The following is a 22,237-nucleotide window of genomic DNA, read 5'->3' on the forward strand; positions in this document are numbered from 1 at the left end:
CACGCAGAAGTTCCTATTAAAACTTCATATGAGAAATTCCACCCAGATCCTTACCCCACATTATACACGTGCACAGATGTACACATGTGTATTTCTGAGAGGCACTTAAGGGCAGGAAAACAGCATGTTATGGAAAAATCTTTTAAAGGGTAGAACTTAGCTTTCCTTGAAATAGTCAGGAGATGATAGAAATTGGATTACTAAAGGTAAATAATTATGAAGCTATACATGAATAAAATGGGTGAAATCCTTAAGACCTTACAGAAGACCGAGCTTGTTCAAGTGCTTGAATGATTTACCTAGGTAAAGATGGAATAAAAGAATTAGAATGTGACTTAGTACAGCCAGATATGGCTTATTCTTTTTTTTTTCCGTCAAAAAGAGAGAGACAAAATAAAGAATAAAATCAGAAAACTGATTAAATTCAAACTGAGGAAACAGTAAAATTTTTATTCTATAAGCATAAATATCCAGTCAAGGTCTACACTTTCTTCAGAAAAAGTTGGAGATGTCTGGTCTATGAAATAACACAAAAATAACTGACAAACATTAGGCAAAGAGGAAATCTTGAGTCTGGTCACAGATATACCATATATAACCATATATCTATATAGATACAAATATATGGCTATACATGTCTAAAGTTTCCTGCCATTAGAAGTTCAACATTACGTACATGAATGGAAAAGGAATGGTAGAAAATGTGTTGAATTTGAGGAGCAAACATTCCAAAGCTACATGAGAAGGCTGAATTTAAGTGCCAACTATGACAGTAAATGATGTGTGTTCATTGAAACAGATCTGAATTCCAGCACAGTAGGAGGACTGCAATACAACTAATCTTACTTCTGTTTATGGCATCCACGTAGATCAAAAGCAATAAGAGATTCTTGGTGTAAGAAAATAAAACATACACCCTTTGGCCATTCTTAATTTGAAAAGAGTATTGCCAAAGTACATCATCTGTCTGCCAGAAGCCAGTGTGTCAACATTAGTATTTATCAACAGATCTCAAAGAATCACCATGGGCAACTGACACATACTCTTGAGCACAAAGAACAGGTTACTGATAGATGCTCAGACACCTAACATTCCTTTTCCCTCTGTCCATGATATGAAAAACTGTTTATGGAACTAATTTTTTGCCAGACTGCAGATGCTCTACAGATTTTAAAAGGTGTATGAAAATCAGCACATTAGAAACACAATTTGGCCTGGCTCCTTTTCTCTGACTGGGTTGCAGCCCCCAGCAGCCTGGGGGACAGGCCCCTCCCTGGTGGAGGTGTGAGTCTGCAGCATCTTCTTGACAGGTGACCCAGTGATAGGAACTTGTGGCAACAGAGCAGTGTTGTACACACACCTAGTTTACAAGAAAACAGCAGAAGAAAGGCACATTTATTCTTACTCAAATTCAATATTAGTAGTTTCAATATTTGAGCAATACATATGAAAGAAGTAGAGCCTTGAAAATAATTTTATATGTAACTACATAGAGTTAAATTAGTGCTTGTCATCTTCCTTATTTCTAGCTCATTGCTTTTCACTCAGTTCTTTAAAAGAAGAGGATGTTGAAGAGCCTCAGTGAAATCATGTGAAGGAATAGTAACATTTTTTTGCATTATGTGTTCATTAATTTTTTTTTACTGACTTTGGAACATTCCACATAGTAGTTTCTTTGAAGTTGAAGGTGCCTATAGAGGATCTGTCTCATGCCCAGCTAAAACATTCTAAAAAATTAACTTCTATGTAAGACTTACACATTCATCTTTATCACACATGGTAAATCAGTTTAAACATCAAATCTTTATATTGTGATCACATTAATTCAGTGAAATAGAGTGGCATGTCACTCTCTGGAGGGAGAACCAGTGAATACAGGCAAACTGACCAAGTGAATCCATTTTCTTTGGGGGCTGCAAGGTTGGGGGTTTACATTTTTGTAAACTAGCAAATTTACTATAATTTTATTGTCATTTTTTTCTCGGTGCAAATCACCTAAAATGCTTTCATGCTTTCACCAAATCTCCCTCATGCTCATCTCTTTTTACAAAGGATAAACTACACTATTTGTAAAGATAATTTTTTTATTTAAGTTCTACTGTAAGGTGATACATTTTCTTTGTAATAAAATATTTCAGATGTAGCTGGGCTGTCCCATATTCATTTTTATGTTCTAAAGAAATTCTTATTGCATTTTCCTTAATTTAGATACACTCTTAAAATTGCACTCTTGTGCTGTCAAGTGTGAAATTAAATAGAAAGAAATATCAGAAACCAACCAAAGTTCTTTTTAAAATTTTGTAATGAATTTTAAAGTTTCTCTGCTGGAACATGACATTTATTTTCTGTTCTATCTCTTTTACTCTCCTTTTTTTCCACAGTATAGAACATTTTATTTTTATTAAAGCTATTTCACATTTGTATTTTAACTTAATTTAATTTCAGAGACTCTCAGAAGTATGTGTGCTTTGTGATTTTAATACATATGATGTCATTTGCCTTTGACGTTCATAGTACCTACAGAAATCGAACTATTTATGGAGTAGTTCTTAGTAGTAGACCATTCCTGAGCCCTTGTGATACATGGAAACTCCTAAGAAGGATAACTGACAGACATGGTTATTTAAATAGATTCAAGCAGCACGTAAATGTCAAAGGCATTTACAAGGTTTCCCAGTTCAGCTCAGTGTTTGTATCTGAATGTCTCTGCCCATCCTATAGCAGTAAATGTGGTTTATTCAGTTAAGATTATCTGAAAAAAACACAGACCAAATATGCTTATTTCAATTGCATGAATTTTGATGTTGTTAATATCTTGGTTGCTGTCTGGACATTGGAGATTCATATGCACAATCCAAGAAATTAATATTCAGAGTTGTTCGGGGTTTTTTTCTAAATGGATACATTGTGAGAATTTATTCTGTTGTTTTTTTCAACAGGTATTGTGTGATCCTAACAGAGCCAGGTTTTGGCACTAAAACGTTTTGGTGTCACTGACTTGGTATCTTCTGGGAACCCTTATAAACATCCTTAATTAAATGTTTCTTTTAAAATAATTCTCTATCCCTTTTCTTACAAAAATAATTTTAAAAACATAAACACTGAAGATAGCAAGTTAACTGCTTTTTCCATAGAGCTGCAAATGTTTATGTTCTCTTAAAACTACCAATCATTAGCTCTGGGGGATCATGAAATTAGTAATCAACAGAGATTATTGATTCTGGGGAAGATTTCCTGAAGTAAATGGCCAGTCTAGTGTGAAGGGTTGCCAGATGCACTGCAGTTTTGACCAAAAGTATGGGTTTCTTTATAGTTTGGCATGAATTTTAGTGTACAGACTAAGGCAAAAGGCAGTAGCCTTTTAATATCAGCCATTCTCACATTTACTCCCTAGAGATCTTTGGTTACTTGACAAGTTTTTATTATTGAGAATGTTATTCAGCACTGCTGAGAAGGGTCTGACTGTCTTCTTCATGTTCCCCTGTCAAGTATGTATGTTGTTAAGATCCCCTCAAACCTTTTTGGGCTGAAGAGTCTCAGCTCTCTCAGCCTCTATTTTTGTCAGATTCTCCTATTGCTTTGTGAATTTTGTGGTTCATTGCTGGACTCAGTACATAAGGTCTATGTCTTCCATAATTTATAATTTACAGCTCTTCTCACCTGGCTGGCCAGCCTGTTGGTGAACTTTAGATCTTTGTTTTATATTGTTTCCATTTTAGTAATATGCCCAGAAAAAGTTTCAATTCAGAATCACAATCCTCAAAAAGACTTGCTAAAGAAAATAGAGGTACCATTTAAAACTAGTTCTGTTAGTAAATACTGTTTGTAAAGAGTTCAGTGTAAATTTACTCCCTAAACAAAATGTCGCGTCATTAAATGACAAGAACAGGTAGTACACAGGCTGGCATGGAGCAAAGGGCAATCTCTTCTATTCCATTCTGTCCTTGACCTCTGTACTCAGACTGCCACCAAGAGGAGCAGTTGTGATGGTGACAGTGTGCACTGCTGTCCCTTACAAAGTACACCGAGCTCCTTGGCACAGCTCATGCCATTTGCTATTGATGTGAGTCTGGTTTCACAGGGCAGTGGCTACACTTGCATCCCCTGCTCTGTGCACTCAGTGGTCATTCATTTGCCTGCGAATCTACCTGTGAGACTTTAATGGATGCCCATGTTTATGCATGGCATTCTATAAATAAACAACCAAGAGAACACAGCAAAAAGTCTTTCAATCTATTGTCATCTGGCTGGAAATGGATGTTCCATTTCCTACTAGCAATTTTTGAGTCAACTTTCTCCTAAGACCTCGACTAATTCTTATGAACAAAAAAAAAATTAATATGTAGATCTTGAAAGTTGCAGTGTTAAAAATGTTTAAATAGTAATTTGACTAGTTTCTTCCGTTTATTAAAAGTCATAAATAAAGATAAAATAATTCCTATTATGAAAGGTTTTTTTCAGCCATTTCTTTCCATATTTTTTCCTTGCTATACCTAATTGAGATTATTGCAGAATTTCACATGCTATTAATGTAGAAAATAATCCAGTCACAGAGTCACTGCCAGAAGTTAGCCCATTTTCTGTCCTTTTGACAAAATGCAAAGGTAGAAGACCTTCTTTCCCTTTCATTAAATATAGTTCCAAAAAATACATAGTGGCTTTAAAAAAATTCTGTAATATTCATAATATGCTCCCATCCTCAGGTATCAGTCATGTATGAAACTTATCAATATTTAAGTCATTTATTGAATTTTAATAATTCACCTAAATATAATTGTCTGGGCTTTCCCAGAACCTAGAAATCCTTGGATATCAGTGATTTGATCTATGCATAGTCCTCTCAGATGCAAAATCCTGGCCCAAGTTCCTTTCAGTTTGCATGAGAAGTACAAATCTAAGAGGCGAATATTTAGGTCTGAATGAGGATCACCCACTGACAGAGTTTCTCAAGGAAACTCAGAGGCCAGTCAACCCAAATGATATTTAACTGAGTCAAAGTTTACACTGTTTATGAGTTTACACAGTTCTGCTGGCATCTCTTAGGACTGAGGAAGAATTCACCCTTGAATTGCCATAGCCCTGCTCATCTGCCAGAAACCTTCAAACCTTCCATTCCTCCCCCAGCACATCCTGATCTAGACTTAACCGGCAACAGAGCAGCCTTTTTGCCTAAAATCTCTGTCCCACTGAACCAAGGAAGTGCTTCAGCAGTAACCCTGAAAGGACTTCATCAGTGTGAGCTGTGTCTCCAGCAGGCAGTGTTGGAGGTAGAGCTAAAGCAGAGGAGGCAGAGAGCCCAGCTCCCCGTGTAACCTCCATGGCATTCTGACTTGCCCAGCTTCTCTTCAGCACTTGTCGAAATCTGAGTGGGAAGTACTGGTGTGATTTCACTGGAGCTGCACTGCCTCAGATTCCCAATGATAACACATCAATAGAAGATTTTCCTTGGGCATTGTCTAGAGTTTTAGAGAACCCAAACTCAAGGACCTGAATAAGTGGAAGTTATAATTACTGAATGTGACAGGCACCTCCACCAGATATAAGTTGCCATATATTGCAGAGATCAGTAGAGATACACAATTAAAGAAATGCTGTGCCATGGCTTATACAAAATTACATGTTTCTGATTCAGATTTATTGCATCAGATTAATTTAGGAGGCTGTAATATCCCTTGCACACATTTAGAACTGATCTTATTATAACTTATTGACAGAAGTAAATTTTAATTTAATTGACACCTGGTTTCATTTCCTGCTTGTAAATCTTCTGACAACAGCAGTATGCGTAAAAGGAACACTGGCCTAGATTTTCAGAGGTGGTAAAATCTCAGTAGGTTTTGACATATGTGCATGAGTGACTGTGGACTCCTTTGAAAACTTCATAGACAATTATGCTATTGAAAATCTTGATAGGAATAGATTTGATCCTGCAAGATCAAATCTATTGATCCTCTCTGGTAAGATAAAGCAGTATGCAGATTTTTGAAGAGAGCAAACTTAAGAGAAATGATAAAATTTCACAAATTGGCAGAGAATAAAGAAATAATTGTTTTCTTTGGTATTAAATAAAGTAATAGATTCAAAACTTATGAATTAAGCAATAATCCATCTTGCTATCAGTCATGTGAGACAGTGAACAAAGAAAATCCATGTTAATTTTGGTCTTGTTCATATGATGAATTCATATATCAAGACCAGTGAGTGTCTTGTAAAGGTTTTATAAAAATGTATATCTATCACTGATATCACCATTGCCAGACTAGAGCAAGATTCTGAAAGTCACCAGAAGAATAGAGTTTACTTTTTCTCTCCAGTCTTTGTACGAATTAGCAAATTTGAAAATCTCAGCTTAAAAATGGAAATGTTGACTTATTGCAAAGCTACCACTGAAACTTTCAGGACAATTAATATACATACACCCTTCTAATTCCTTGTGTTAAATATGTTCTTTACTATGAATAGAAGCTTAATATTAAATATAGTGGAGTTTTTAGTGGCTGATGTTATCCAGGAAATCAAAGGCAGACATGGAACAGCCCTGAGCAGTAGATGTTTAAGTGAACAAAACATATTTACTGTGCAAAAAGCCTCCAGCATAAAGAAGAAAAAGAAGATAAATCAATCCAATTGTTTGCATTATATATGAGAAGAGATTGTAAAGGACAGCAACAGTAAGAGGTCTAATATTTTTACGAATGTATGAAAGGAATATTAAGTAAACTTCTGGGAAAGGCCATGCTGAATAAATTGGTTAAAGCTGTACATCGGCTACTATTGAGGTATTTTTTTATACTACATTGGTATCTCCATATTTAAATTATATTTTTGCTTGATTTTTAAAGTAATGAATACCAGCTTTTCAAATAACAGGCTTCTGCCTTGATTCTTTAAAAAAATGGGAGGCGAAAAAGGTAGGTGAATTGGTTCTCTTGGTAACAATCATTCCTATCCTGCTCTGGTTACATGCCTAGAAAATAATTAACAGATTTTCTCTAATGCTTCCTAAAGATGTTGAAACTAGAGAACAAATATTGACTGAGAGGCAGCAAAACTTGCCTGGACAGGAGAAAATAATGGTTTATATAACCGAAAACAGTTTGCCAAAACCAGAACAGAAGTTATGGAATATCTGATTTAAAGTTAACCACATGTCAGAATGGCTAGATGTGGTGTGTACATGCACTTGGATATTTGCAGGCCACACTTAAGTTCCGGTACCACATAAAAGGGCTCTTTCATCATCCTGAGGATCTGCAGGGCCCCCGTTCCTGTTGCTGGGTGCTGCTCAGATGATTTAGCCAAGAGAGCCTTTTGGAAGCAAAAGGGAGCCAGTCTTGAGGACCTGAAGAGCTTCTAGGATAACCAGGCTTTCAGAAACATGAGCAGAAACTTGCAAGTATTATGTTTGCCACTGTTTATCAGGGAAAAAGAGGAAAGGACTTCGGGGAGGAGGTGGAGGAAATGAGTCTGCACCTTGTAACTGGGTCGAGCATATTGGGTAAGATGGATTTTGAACTGCAGTGTGTAAAATCACAGAGGAGGTGGAGGCAGTTCACTCTCCCTCCATGCAAAGGTGGGATGCCTCTCATTCCATTTGTTCTCCCCACACATGTGCACACCCCTTCCCCCAGGTGTAAGCTCTGCTTTCGGTTGGGAAAAGCAAAGAGAGGCATTTGTTCCTAGCGCCGGCTTGGCTGCAGATCAGGGTCAAAGACCACCTGAGCCCATGGGTGTTACGCAAGAGGCTGTTGTGAAGGGGCCCCAGCCTGCAGCATCCACCAACCCGCCTCCCTGCTGCCCTCTCCAATGTGGCTCAGCGGGTTGCGAAAGCCCCAGGAGTACATAAAGCATTCCCTGCCTGGGCACTGCCACCACCATCAACACTTGGGCTTTCAAGAGGCTCCCGGGACTGGCACTGTCTGTAAGGGACCCTGCTGTTGTGGGCTGGGGACAACCAGGGGCCTTCCTTGTTCATGCATCAGGGAAAGCTGCCTGACATCCAGGCGACCTATCAGGGCAGCCTTCCTCCCTTCACTTGTGTGACAGAGCTTGTTTCTGATGCTATTCTCTGTTTGCTGCAGGGACAGGATGGCCCACACGGAGAGAGCTCTGCCCTGGCTGCTGCTGCTGTCGCTGGCCTTGATGGGCAGCAGCACTGCAGAGCGGGACTGCCGAGTAAGCAGCTTCAAAGTCAAGGAGAACTTCGACAAGACCAGGGTAAATCTTCTTTACTCACCTGGATTTGTGATGTCTTGCATAGCTCTTTCCAGGCTACAAAATTTGGCATTCAGTAGCACCAGTGTGGTCACATTTTGAAGTCACAGAGTGTGATACTGAGAGACAGCTAAAGTGTGTGATGTCCAAACCTCCACAGATGCTGGATCCTGATGCACCTGATAAAGGAATACTGCAGAAACTGAGTTTTAGCAGACTGGTCTCAAACTGTACGGTATAAGCAGAAAGACTGTATTGACTTGTCTGTTTCTAAGAAAAATTAATACTCTGGTGTTTTCAGACACCATTGCAAAGAAATAAATGTACATAGATCTGACAAGATCTGCCAGTTTTTATTCCTTTTTCCACTAAATTTTGTTATACTTACACTTTGCTATATACTTTGCTATATATTCGTTATTCTGGACAGCTGTAGATACAGATAAGATTACCAAAAATGTCAGAATTTCCACAAATTATGATAGCACTACCATGTGTTGATGGGTTTATGCTGTTGAAACAGATAGATTTGCTTCTTAGGTACACCTTTGAGGCATAGTGTCAAAGATCTGCAATCTCTTCCCTCTGTCACCTTCCCTATTCTGTACTGTCTGGTTGTAATGTTTCCATTGTTCTAAGTCATGCAGCCTTTCTTATTTCCTTGCAGTACAGTGGCACCTGGTATGCTATGGCAAAAAAAGATCCTGAGGGGCTGTTTCTGCAGGACAATGTGGTAGCCCAGTTCAGCGTAGATGAGAATGGACAAATGACTGCCACTGCAAAGGGCAGAGTCAGACTCTTCAAGTAAGCTCTTTGCCACTCTCCTCTTGTTTCATTTTGCTAAGCTACTGCTCCAATCCTACCTGCTATCCCTGTGCAAGTCACTGAACCTGTGCTCTTACACTGGAATGTGATATTTTCTTTGGCTACAGTAACTGGGATGTCTGTGCTGACATGATCGGCTCTTTCACTGACACAGAGGATCCTGCCAAGTTCAAGATGAAGTACTGGGGAGTCGCCTCTTTTCTGCAGAAAGGAAGTGAGTACTTAACTGTAGAAGATGCAGAACTACTTGGAAGACTAGTTATGTTGTATGTCCATGCTGGGGAAAGAAAAAGTACTGTTGAATTTCTTAAATACACTTAAGAGACTTCATAACTATCATACTGTAAAGCTTAATGTGAACAAGGTAATCACTACTTTTTATATGGGACAGTTGGTTGGCTTTCTTTAAACAAGTGAAGACTTGGCCTTTGTATATCTTTGTATTTCATTTGTTTGTTACCCAGCAATATAATTGAAGGCAATTGTGAAGCAGATGAAGTATTTTAAGACTTGTTTTAGTTCAGAACTCAGTTACCGGATGTTAGTGTTTTCTCTGAAGCCTGATGTCAAAGCTGGCCAAGCAGGGAAGAGGATTTATAAAATGTTATTTTGTTTGGTCTTGTGTCTGCAAATGTAGAGATTTATCTGTTTTAAGAGACAAAAATGATCACATGTACTTAATTTGTACTTTTATGTCATCTCTCCACCCTATAGAAAATCAGTTCCTTGAGCCAAGTAGAGATTCAGACACTTTGTAGCTCAAGACATTTCCTTGGATTGTTTCCAAGAGAAGCAGGTTGAATGTGGACTGATAGAAGCTCCATTCCACCCAAAAACAAAGTTACAAAGCATGTTTTGGATCCCAATTTGTCTTAAACAGTTCCCAGGTCTTCTAATAATATGCTGCTGAGTCATGGGTTCTTCAGGTTGCTGTCAGACCCCAAACTCTGCCTTTCTAAAAAGTCTGGTGTCCCGACAGGAGAGAAGGGGAAGACAACAGAGTGTTGCCTTCACCAGTGCTGATGTACTGCAAGGGAGAATCTTTGGCTCCAGGAGAGGAAGGCGCAGATATGTCAGGTTTTACTGCAAACACTGAAACAGCCTCACTTCTGTTGGAACAGAGTGTCTGTATGACCAGGTTTTTGTCAGGTTACATAGCTAAATAGTTTAGAATTATTTCAAATAGTAACAGTGCTTTAAGAAGAGGGTTTATGGCAGAGCTTGTAACAAATACTTCTAATACACATGCAAACTGCATGATTATTTTTTCCTTAAAAATGCAGTCAAAGTAACATCCCTGGTAGGAAAATATTTATGGGTTTGAGTCACCTTGAGCAGGCCAAGCTTGTCCATCTTTATTTTCTTTTAAAAAATAAACACGGAATTAAATACTGGACACAGGAATAAATGAAAAGCTAATCTGCTATAACTTGTACTGATCTTCATCTTAGTATTTTCTTTCATAGAGTTATGGCAGCAATCCTCTCTGATTTACTAGATTTCACTTGTGACTCTAACACTTTTTCTTCTTTGCTATGGTTTCTTCCAGATGATGACCACTGGGTAGTGGACACAGATTATGATACATATGCTCTTCATTACTCCTGCCGCCAGCTAAATGCAGATGGCACTTGTGCTGATAGCTACTCCTTTGTGTTCTCCCGGGACCCCAAGGGATTGCCTCCAGATGCACTGAAAATTGTCAGACAAAGGCAGATAGACCTCTGTTTGGACAGAAAATACAGAGTTATCGCTCATAATGGTGAGAACTTTTCTTTTCTGAAGAATTTTATTTCAGGGTTTAACAACTAAAGCACTGGGATTCTATTGCTCATTAGATATAAAATGCATAAAGCTTTTTACTTAGTGGCTGTAACTTTGTCTTTTGAAAACTGAGATTGTTGTAAGTTATTTCCAACTTTTGCTTCCCTTATCTGAAGGAGAGCTGAGGTGCATAGTTTTTCAGGCAGTATATCAGGTCAGCCGAAACAGTAATTAGAGGAAGTTGTAAAACAATTAAATCAATGTAGTGTGAGTAAACATAGTAAGGATAAACTTCATAGCTATGGTAAAAAGTAATTGGGCACCTTTTATCATATCTCTTTGCCTTTGTTCAAATACTTTTTTGAGAAATTCTTCAGAAAGGCTTTTAAAGAAAATAGAACTCTTGGAAAGGATAGCTTATAGACAACCCTTTCTCACAAGTCCTCATGCTAACTGATTCACAAAGAGCTGTGGAAGAGGGATATAGCCCTCATACTGGAAGCATGACACTGTCTTGTGTCATATAGTCGGGCTGAGCTTACAACACAGGGAATTACCTCACATATGCTCAAGTGTATTACAAAAGGCCAAACGGTAATAATCTGTGTTTCTTATTATAAAAATTACACCCAGAGTGGGGAATTGTAAAGAGTGAAGGAGAAAACCCAAAATATTTAGAACAAATAAACCAGTAGTACCTCTCCCTACTCCCTCCCCACCCCTCACATCCTAGGAGACATGCTATTTATGAAAGACTTGACTGGTGAATCAGCTGAAAGGGAACTCCCAATGTAATGATGTGAGAAAAAGAGTTAATATGATTCTTGCATGTGTAAACCAAGAGTCACATGAGATTGTTGTGCTTGGCATGGGTCTAATTGCTATGTCACATTAGGTGACAAGCATAACTGGAAAAAGTATTGAGGAAGAATTAGAAGTTTTGAAGAAAAGCAGAGAAAATGATTGAAAATTTGTAAAATGTGTCCTCTAGTGAGTGCTTTAAAGATCTTCATCTTTTCCTATTAGGAAGAGGTAAAGGCTGACCTGAGCAAAGTCTGTGCTTATCCACACAAGCAATAGGAATTGGATAGGAAAGGACTTGCAAACACAGAAATAATAAATTTAAATGGATGGAACTTTAAACTGGACACATTCAGAGCAGAAATAAACAACCATTTGTTTAACTCCAAAGGTCATTAACCTTTGGAACAGTTTACCAAGAGCTGTTGTTATGTTCTTCATCACTGAAATCTGTAAATCAAGATTAAAGGCTTTTCTCAATGACATGCTAGAACAAACTGGGATTGACTGAAGGAACTTTTGTGTCTTACAAAGAAGAACAGATGAGCAAAGTCAGCTGTTGTGGCTCTATTATCTGTTCATCTGATCCATAAATACAGAGTAATACATTGCTGTGTTGTAAAGTAGTATGCTGATAACAGGGTGTCTTGGAGAACAGGGTGCCACCTACTCTGCTGAAGTAGGTGGTGTTTAGAGTACTGATCAGTGACCGGGGAATTTTTTTTTCATTGCCTGACAACAATGAAAAAAAAATTGTCTTGAATGAGAATTTGGAGACAACATAAGACAGTTGAAACTTAGAACAGTAAAGAATAAGAGACATCATAATTGCAAATAGAATCAACTTCTGTGAATGATTTGTATGATTGCATAAGTGGTAGGATAGAAAAGAAACAAAGTCTTTATATAAATTTATTATACTTTTCTGGTTTGAATCCTGCCTTCCTTTCTTTTCAAATAAAGTCCAGCAAGAATAAAAATTTCTGAAAATGAGAAAGCCAAATAATCAGATATTTAGGGCTGTTCTATTAAATCGAAGAAAATTTAAAAGCTGATCATGCTTCTTGTTTGTTATAGATATCAAATATCTAATCTACCAAGTCACACTGTTCTTTGTTTGCTATCCTAATTTATACTGAGATGTTAGATGCTGAGTACAGTGTCTGACTGTGTGAGTTCCGTAGTTTACAAACAAAAAATAGGAGCCTGGGTGCCTTTTTATTAAGGATTATGCCAGAGTTTATAAGCCCAGCACCAAAGTATAAATTAAACTAAAAGCCAGAAATTTGCATTTTCCCCCTTTATTGATTGGGACCCTATTATTAGTTAATTCTGAATTCTCCAGAATCAGCAAGCAAAAGTTCCTGCAAAGAAAGCACATGTGGGACTGAGGGAATGATTGTGAGCTAAACTGGAAAAAAAAAAAAAAAAAAAATTCTGGTGAAGCTTCGTATCAGAAACTCTTACAAAATTTGCTTAATTCCTTGTCTGTGGATTGGAAGCCTTACTGCTTTCTTTTTAACTCTGCTTTTAAGAGCTACAGAATTATTACCAAAAGAAACTACCTTCAGTCATCTGCACTGACCTGCATCCCATTGTTACTGTGATAAGATTCTGACTGATGTTAGTAAAGCTGCAAGAATAGGCTGGTATCTGTTGCTAATTGTGCACACTCTGCCTATGTCTTAAAGCTAATTAAGAGTGTGTGTGTGTGTGTGTGTGTGTGTGTGTGTGTGCCCGCTCAACTCATAGATATACAAAACTTACTTGATTAAAAAAAAATTAAAATATCTGTACCGACTGTTCAAGGCAAAAGAGAAGCATAGGAAATTAAAGTTTTTTGTTCTAACTTACATTGCATTTATGATAGCAGCTCCTTCTCAAATACAGCTCAAGCTATGATACTCTTGGTCCCTCAGAGTAGTAGCTCAAGTAACTTTAAGCTGTGTAATGTCAATATTAAGTGAGAGTACTTGTAAATATAGTGTCATGTCAGTAGAGTCGAAAGCTGCATCTGCTGTTAGCATTTGCTGGAAGCAACAATTGTGAAATTAAGAGTGGTATATTCCTTCTGCTAATTTACTATTGCCATTAGAAGTTTTGGGGGTCAGGAGATTCTTACTTTGTTGAAAGACAATCCTAAATTAATTCTTTTTAGGCAAATAACTAGAAGCTTGTTAAAGTATAGACTCTTTTAAATCCAGTATCACTGAAAGATACTCTATCATTGATCTGCTCAGTACGTTGTCTGCAAAAGAATTAAAATTCTCAGGAGAGCTGTAACAGATTGGATGAACTCCTGCTTTGTTCTGAGTTGAAAATTCCTTAGAATTATAAACTGCAGAGTAAGGCAATGGCATTACTATTACAAGTAACAGACTGCTGGACTCGAGAGCATTTTAAAGAAATTAGATATGTATGCATTTTAAATTTGGTGAAAGTTTGTGTAATTAAATTTTGTCTGGAATGTTTGACAGACACAACTGTGGTTTTTGTGTGTTTCAGGATTTTGCTCTTAAGGAGATCCAACCCTATGGAAAGAACCCATGTAACAGCACCACGGATGTAAAGTTAACAAATTGATCGTGTGTTCTCTGGAAAATGCTTTAAATGGGTCCATTTAGATTTTCAATATATTTATCTGAGCTGTGTAGCTCACCTTGTTAATAAACCAATGAAACATTTTAATAAACTTGGATTACACAGGATGCAAATTGTATGCAAATCTATACATACGTACACATTGGTTTCATTAGTAGCCTTTTATCTTAGTACACCCTTTTGAACTGGTGACTGGTGATAATCAAGAACTGGTGATAATCAAGAATTTAATCTTGCTTTTTTTAGTGGTTTCAGTTTCTGACCAAAAGAGTATTTATCATAAACCTCCAAGTATATGTATTTTCTTTTCAACTAGAATATTATATTTTTCCTATAAAATACTAGAAATCATTTAGAAAAGAGAAAGGAATTTAGTGACCCTACATATCACTAATTAACTTTATTATATGACTAGCAAAGACATAAAAATATGCACCTTTTTAAAATAACTATTTTACACATGACCATTAGCCATTTATTTCTTTATTTTTTATTTGTTAATTCACATGTATTAAGTCCATCTTTTTAATTTGAGATGGAACCAAACTGGTCATTTACTTGATGATAACACATGTTCATTATCTTGTTTCAGTTAGTCTGCTCAAACTTACATTCAGGCAGACAGTTATTGAAGTTTTTAATCAAGTTCCCTCTAAAAACTGGATTTAAAGAAAAAGCAGATACTTTCTGAAGGATGAACATTTTCACTAGAAACTTTAAAGTACTTAATTCAACTATTTTACATTCACCAAGTTAACTGCCATATTTCTATTTATTTCAGCATAAGAGGAGAATTCAATCCCTTAAATTAAATTGTCCAAATCTTATTGAGGCAAAGCAATGAAGTCAAGAGAATTTTACCTGCAGGAATTAAAAATACATATTTAGCTTTTTTCCCTCCTCCTCTGGCATGTAATACTATAACATAATGACCTATATGACCTGGGATAGCATAGACAAAATCCAAAATGTGGCACAGATCAGACTTTAAATAATTATCTGGTAATGAAAGACAAATGTGGCTGTTCATGGTTACTTCTTCTTGCAGTGGTTTCTGTAGCTGCTCCATGCCTTTCAGGGTTCCCTATACAACAGAGAAGAATTTCCTGACATTTACGTCTGAAATGGGCAACATTATACAGAATTGGATTGACAGCAGAGTTGGCAAAAGTGAATAATGCTATCCAGAAGAAAACTGATGGCAAAATATGTAAATCTTTTCTTAAGTTCTGAACTAAAATTAAAAAAAAAATTACTATTATTGGAGTCCACATAATGAAGAAAGAGATCATCAACAGAAAAAGGGCTCGGAATAGTTTGTAGTCTTGCTGGGAAACACGAATCTGATGACGTTCTGGGTAGGCTAAACCAGCATTTAAACTTCTTCTTGATGCTTTTGTAATCTGCAGAAAAAGAGAAAAAAGCAACTTTCACTGAAACACATTTCTACAAGTGAAAACATAAATTTTGGCACACAATGTTTTCTTTTGAAAAATGACTACAAAAAAACACATTGCAAAATTCATTTCTACCTTTTGTCCATGGCTTCTTTTCAAATGTTCTCACTTCACTAGCAATTCTTTTTCCTCGCAGCTGTGAATTCATCTCAATATTAGGCAAAGCGGTTGTTCTTTTCATGGCTCTCTACCAATCACAAATGCTTTTCAGCATAAAACACTCTTAATTACTCATGAAATCCCATTAAATTCAAATTATGACCTCATTTGTTCTATCTAAAGAAACCCATTGATTTTTTTCACAAATGCAAACTGGAACATAGTTAACAATCCTGTTGATGAGCAAGAAGGAAGGTGATCCAATTCTCTTATGGCCATGCTGATATTGTAAGGTAGGTATTAGAAGGAGCATGAATTTATTACAATAAATTATTTTAAATGTGAATGAGATTATGCATTGTTTTGTGTCACACTTAGCTTTTCAGACAGTAATCACAATTGCTTTCTCTGAAATCTTACAGATCGTTAGAGTCACTATAAAAACCTGTGTCTTGTAAAAGCACTCTCTGATGTATTAAACTAGACTATGGGTAGCTTGGAAACCTAGTATTCACAGCTGTGCATCATCTGTCATTAGCTAGAATACTGGACCCAGTGGGCTTGCAGAAAATTTGAAATCCTCTGCTCTACATCCTTATCTTCCATGAAGTTGGCATGGCACAATTAAGTTTGCTACATTCATACCTCTGTTGCAAAGAAATTAAAACTGAAATATCTAGCAAAGATTTGTGCTAAATAACTGAGATGCCACTTTATCCCCTGCATGCAAAAGGAAGGGGTGTTTTCAAAAGCCTTAATCAATCAAGGCTTGATTGATCAAGGCTTTGATCAATCCTTAGGAAAGGATCTACATAGGAAAGTCAAAAGGTAAGGCTCCACCTACCACTTTCCCATTTAGCAGAAACTAGAGGAAGGATAACACTAATACTAGCAACATTTTAACTTCCTGGTACAGGTAAGGATGGAAATGTTTAGAGAGAGAGAGAGTAATTTGTAATTCTGTTAACAGTTTTCTGAATTTGTCACGGAGATAAATACTCTAAGAATCTAGACATCTTCTAAATATTTCAATAGAATGTAGGTCTATAAATTAAAACCGATGAACCAAAAATGGGTTTCTTAGCAGCTTCTGAGGCTGAGAAGGAGACAGTATCACTTTGACAGCTGCTTCTCTGATTTAAAAGGAGCAGAGAATTCTGATGTCCTGAGCATGTAAAACAACTCCAGCTTGATGATCTTGTGCTGTACAATCTGGAATCCAGAAACCAGGTAACTCCTCCAAAGAGTCCAAACCAAGAGTTGCTCTCAGAGAGTGCCTCACCTGTCTTAGTAAGAATGAAGGTTTCACAAAATGCAAAGGACTAATATCCACTTCTAATATAAAACTAGGAAAACTGGGTTGTGTGCACTTATCAGTCTTCACTGTTCAAAACTGCTACAGAATGTCCTCATCAGATACATTTTTATCTGTCCCATATAAAAACCTTCTGTCTTTCCTGCAGGAGCTGCACAGCCTAGAACTAAGAATGCAAGAGTCACCAGGACTGTGGTAAATAAGACACAATGGCTTCTTAAAAAAGTGTTCAAGAGAAAGGAGGTAGCAGTGGTATGTTGTGGGTCTCTTCTTGGTCTGCTCAGTACAGATACCTCTCCTTGGCATCTGGACCACACTTGACAAACAGGAACTTAGAAATCAGATATATATAAGCATGTAACTTCCAGAACACAGACATCTTACCTAGCTCTAGCCTCTGACAAAATCTGGCCTGAGAGGCAGAACAATGGAAAACCAAATAAATTACAAATCATGGCAGGTAATCTATCATTTTTGCCAGGGTTCTGGGAAGTGTTATGTAAAAATAATACTCAGCTTCAGAGTAAATTGTGAAGTACACATTTGTAGTAGTGTATATTTGTTAAAAAATTTCAGGTCTTGTCTCTGTAAACAGTCTTCATCATCCTCCTCATCATCATCATCAATGTTGTAACATGAATACATGAATGCTTGGCACTGCTTCCAGCAATACTGAGAATCGTGCCATGTGTGCATTGGCATAATGGAGCATTCTCAAAAAGTGAGAGTGAGTCTGCTCTTGGGAATGACTCAGGGATTGAGACATTCTCCAGTTCAGTTCTGCTTGCTTCCTGGAGAGAGAGAAGATTCAATTTTATCTTGCTGTGGGCCTCAAGCCTTCCTCATTTCAGGGGAAATAGTAATGTATTTTAGCATTTCTGTTAGCAAGTTAGAAAAGAAACAGGAGCAGAGCAGCACAGGGATGTCTTGTAATCCAGTATTCCAAACACTGCTTTTGGTTTCTAGCTCCCTATATGCCATTTTGTTTTATAAATTTACCTGTAATCTGGAGTCTGCAAGGACAGGACTAACACCATTCCTGTCCTGGCCTCTGACCAAGAACTATGGCATTTCTTGGCCTGCAGTATTTTGCAGTTCTTTCAAAGGACTCACTCTCCAGTGAGTTACTCTATACTCTTTACCTACATGTATGTGGTTGCAAGTGCTTTGCTTCACTACAAGAGGTTTACCTAATGCATTTACCTCAAGGTTATAATGAGCTAATACAGAAACTACAGGATGATGACTTTAACTACAAGTTTAAGTTTGATCAATAGGCAAGGATATGTGGAGACCAGATTCTAGGTTCATTTTACACCTACATCCAGCTCTGGCATGTGCATCCACAGCGTGTTGGTGCTCAGCATTTCATCAGTTAACTCCTTGCTCAATAATCTATGTATGTTGAGGTTCCTTTTCAAAACCTAAAATTTTCTTATGAGAAGTTTAATTACTCAATAAAGGAAGCAAGGATCTTGTGTGTGGTTGCTAAAAACTAGGCATTGAAGTGACTAGTTTGAAGTGCTTAGTTTGAAGATTTCTAGATCTTTCCCACTCTGGTTTTAGATAGTTTAAAAGGAAGTTGGATGCTAATATAATGCCTGCTAGACTATAGATTAAAACTCTGTGGTCCTGGGTGGCTTGGCTTATATTTCAGCATATATATGTTAAACATCACCCACTCAGAAAGAAAGTGGAAGCAGATGGTTTAATTTACAGGTTTTGTTTGCAATATTTGAAATTATGGAGGATTAAGTATAATCTAATGAGATCTGTGTACTAAAGATGCATACAGAAAGCCAGTAAATCAAAAAGTGAATGAGTCTTTTCTAGCCCTGCCTCTCTCTGCTTTCTTACAAATCCCTTATGATGAATTTAGGCTCAAAGAAAGCAAAAAATCTAGTTTTTAGCTATTGCAAATGCTAGATTCTTTCAGCATTTAGGAGACTGACAGTCTTTAAATATGAACAGCACAAAAATGAAGAAGTGTATTCGAAATTATACAAAAGAAGACAAACCATGTGTTGGTAATGTGCTGTTGAAGCACGTTCTTAATTGAAGTATATAGGCTGTTATGTGCAGGTTGAAATGCTCCCTTTCAAATCACATGATTATTATTTATGAAACAAATTATGTTTGTTCCCTTTACATGTATTTGTATTTTGTGACAATATGCTGCTGCCTAGTAAGTTACTGTTTACTTCCCTTTGTTTTACAACAAAATTTAAAGGAAGAACATACCTGTAAGATTTTGGAGTAACTGATGACAATGATGAATCCTGGTATCAGAAAGAAAACAATAGCAAAGGTCGTATCCCAGACTGTTTCTCCTGCAGTGCTGGGCCAATCCAGGGTGCAAATTTGAATGTCCTATTTACAAAAAATTAAGAAGAAAAGTAATATTGAACCATTATTTTCAGTCCAGAATTGTTCTTATCTCCCTCTATGCTTATGGGGAAAAAAATGGCTAAACCAAGACTAAACCAAGACTGTGAAAAGTTTCTACTTAGACAAAGTGGTCAAGTAATATATTACTAGATGGACTTAAAAGCCCATACAATCAAAAATATATATGTCCACAACTGGAACACTTCCATTAATTTCTTATCAAATGGTAATGGCAACTTTAAAATTGAAACTTACAGAGCCTAAACTTAATAATTTATTCAGGAGTCATGGGGGTGTGCTCTTTTGTATGCATTCCAAAATATTAGGCAGAAAAATCTGCGCATGGCAGTTTTGTACAGAGAGGGCTGCGGATGCAGGGCGACTCTCCCAGGACGCTGACCCCTCGGTAAGGGGAAGTGAGCTGAAAATGAGGTCTCTGAGCCGCACTGAGGAATGCAAAGAGAATCTCAGCCGATGCGCTTTTCCCACCTAACGGGACGGTCCGCCAGGAGAGGGGGCCGGGGGGGCGCAAGGGGGAGCTCCGGCCGCTCCTCCGGGCACAGCCTCGCACCCGCCCGGCACCCAGAGCGCTGCCTGCCCTGCGTGCGATCTCCTCGCTGGCCGCTGTCCAGCCGTGGCCGAGGCGGATGAGCCTCCACCGCCGTCGGTCCCGGCGCCCCCCGGCCCGGCCCGGCTGGCGCTCCCGGCGCTCGCCCTCACCTGGCCGGCGGGGGCAGGCAGCCGCACCACGGTGAAGAAGCAACAGAGCGGGAGGGTGGCGAGGGCAGAGAGGCCCCAGATGAGGAGCAAGGCGGCTGCCAGCATCTTGCGGCGGCGGAAGGCGGCATGGCGCAGCCGGGCGATGCTGACGACGCGCTCCAAGCTGACGGCCGACAGGGAGAGGAGGATGACGGTGCCGCTCAGGCTCACCACGTAGAAGAGCAGGTGGCAAACGAAGTTGCCCAGCACCCAGGACTCGGTCCAGCGCACGACGGCGATGAAGGGCATGGCAGTGATGAAGAGCAGGTCTGCGCAGAAGAGGTTGAGGACGAGGCAGTTGGCGGCGCAGAGCCGGCGGTGCCGCCTCACCAGCAGGCAGATGCCCCAGATGTTTCCCGCCAACGACAGCAGGAAGATGAAGGCCAGGGCACATGACTCGCCGATGCGCAGGGCCGTCACATTGTTGCCCCTGAAGTCCGAGAAGAAGGGGAAATAGGTCTTGTTCCCTTCTGTTGTGCCCCTGGACACGGGCATGAGGGTGGCCAGTGGGCATGAGAGACCCACCGGGGATGGTGGCACCAGCCCTAGGGGAAGGGCTGCGCTCCCAACCACCACGGCGGCACCTGGGGTGCCCTTCCAGCACAGAGCCAGGGGATGACCGCCATACCCCTCCCTCCTCTTCCTCCTGCCCCTGCTACCAAGCGCTCAGCCGTGCCAGCTGGGCGGTTTATGGCCCTTGCACTGCAGTGGAACAAGGAAGTGGGAGTGTAAACACGGTGGAGCTCACACAAAGGCGAGGCCGCGGTGCGTGAGGCGGCAGTGAGGGGCTGCCCGACACCTCCCTAGGCAGGGTGTGGGTCAGCACGCTGCCATCTCCGTGCCCAGGCACCCAGGCCCTGCCACCTCATCAAGTGCCAGCCCTGGTCTGCTTGGCTCTCCAGGCAGGCCCCTGGGGTGCCAGTGACCCTGGGAAGCCATTCAGTTTGCTCCCATCCAATGGGGCGTGCATGGCTAAGGAATATGGATGGCTGCCGCACCACTCTGAGCGCTCTCCTCAGGAGCCTTGGATGACCAGACTAATCTAGGGTAAAAAAAAAAAAAAAACCAAGAAAAGAGGAATTTACCTATCGCCTCCTGTATTGACAGGGGCTTTTGAGAACAGCAGACTTGTGCATTGCTTGTCCTAACTGTGGAGAAGTGTCACCGACATGATTTTGGGGATCTGTTTACGAAATTCATCTAGAATCTTGCCGGTGTTAGGAGTTCATGCTGGAGAAGCCTGTTCAAGTAAGAGAAACCTAGAAAATACCTTATTTTCTCTGAACTTCAATTACTAGAAGCAGTTGCTCAGATTGTAGATGAAAGTAGGGCTTTCCATTTAGGCTCTTCACTTTGGATGATTTAGAAATGGGCTGGGAGCGAAGCACATAAATTGTCACAACCAGGCAGATAATGTCTCATAAAAGAAGATAAAATGTTTTCATAAAGTATGTAAACAGTTGTATAACTTTAGGCTGGGTGAATTCATTTGGCTGCGTGCCAGTGCAGGCGCTCAAGGGTGCACCTAGAGGCTCAGCGTGTGGACCTACACCATTTGATGAGGTGAGAGTTATTCCACGTGTGTGCAGTACAAAACCGGAGTGCCACGGGGAGCAGGTGACGGGCAGTGCTTCTGCAGTACCCTGGGTGTGACCCTGCCATCAACCATTTACGCAACGGCATTAGCGGGGATTCCAGATTAGTGGGGATTCCAGAAACTTGGTCCTTTGAAGGGGCAATCTCCTAATGAAGGATGACAAGAGTGACATCTTTCCTGGACTGCTTCCTACGTCTGCCTGTGCAGAATTTGCATTTATTTCAATTAGCAATTATTTCAGTTAGTGGTTCTAACTACCTATGCCATCTCATCAAACAAGGAGTTTGCAGGGCAACCTAAACATGTGCATGAAATGCCCCTGCTGGCTCCTGCTGACAGATGACTGTATGAAATATGGGCACAGCATCCCTTGTTAAGGGGATGGGCTATGAAGTCAAGTGAAGACAATAGGAAAAC

General features: G+C 39.2%; 2 protein-coding genes across 2 annotated transcripts; one reads left to right on the forward strand and one right to left on the reverse strand.

Annotated features, from left to right (window-relative positions):
* The first annotated feature begins 7,594 nt into the window (after positions 1-7,594).
* RBP4 (retinol binding protein 4) lies at positions 7,595-14,312 on the forward strand. The gene is given in 7 exon segments (XM_030241300.2): positions 7,595-7,812; positions 7,814-7,921; positions 8,082-8,217; positions 8,882-9,018; positions 9,147-9,253; positions 10,589-10,801; positions 14,110-14,312. Coding segments are annotated over 7 exon segments (918 nt in total). The 5' UTR covers positions 7,595-7,609; the 3' UTR covers positions 14,124-14,312.
* Positions 14,313-17,648: 3,336 nt separating this feature from the next.
* On the reverse strand, positions 17,649-20,718 carry FFAR4 (free fatty acid receptor 4). The gene is made up of 3 exons (XM_050976019.1): positions 20,185-20,718; positions 19,318-19,446; positions 17,649-17,867 (listed from the first exon to the last, which is right to left on the reverse strand). Exons 1-3 carry the CDS (start codon positions 20,716-20,718, stop codon positions 17,649-17,651), a joined length of 882 nt encoding a protein of 293 aa, XP_050831976.1.
* Between the last annotated feature and the right edge of the window lie 1,519 nt (positions 20,719-22,237).

This window comes from Serinus canaria, chromosome 6 (assembly GCF_022539315.1).
Source record: "Serinus canaria isolate serCan28SL12 chromosome 6, serCan2020, whole genome shotgun sequence".
NCBI lineage: Eukaryota > Metazoa > Chordata > Aves > Passeriformes > Fringillidae > Serinus > Serinus canaria.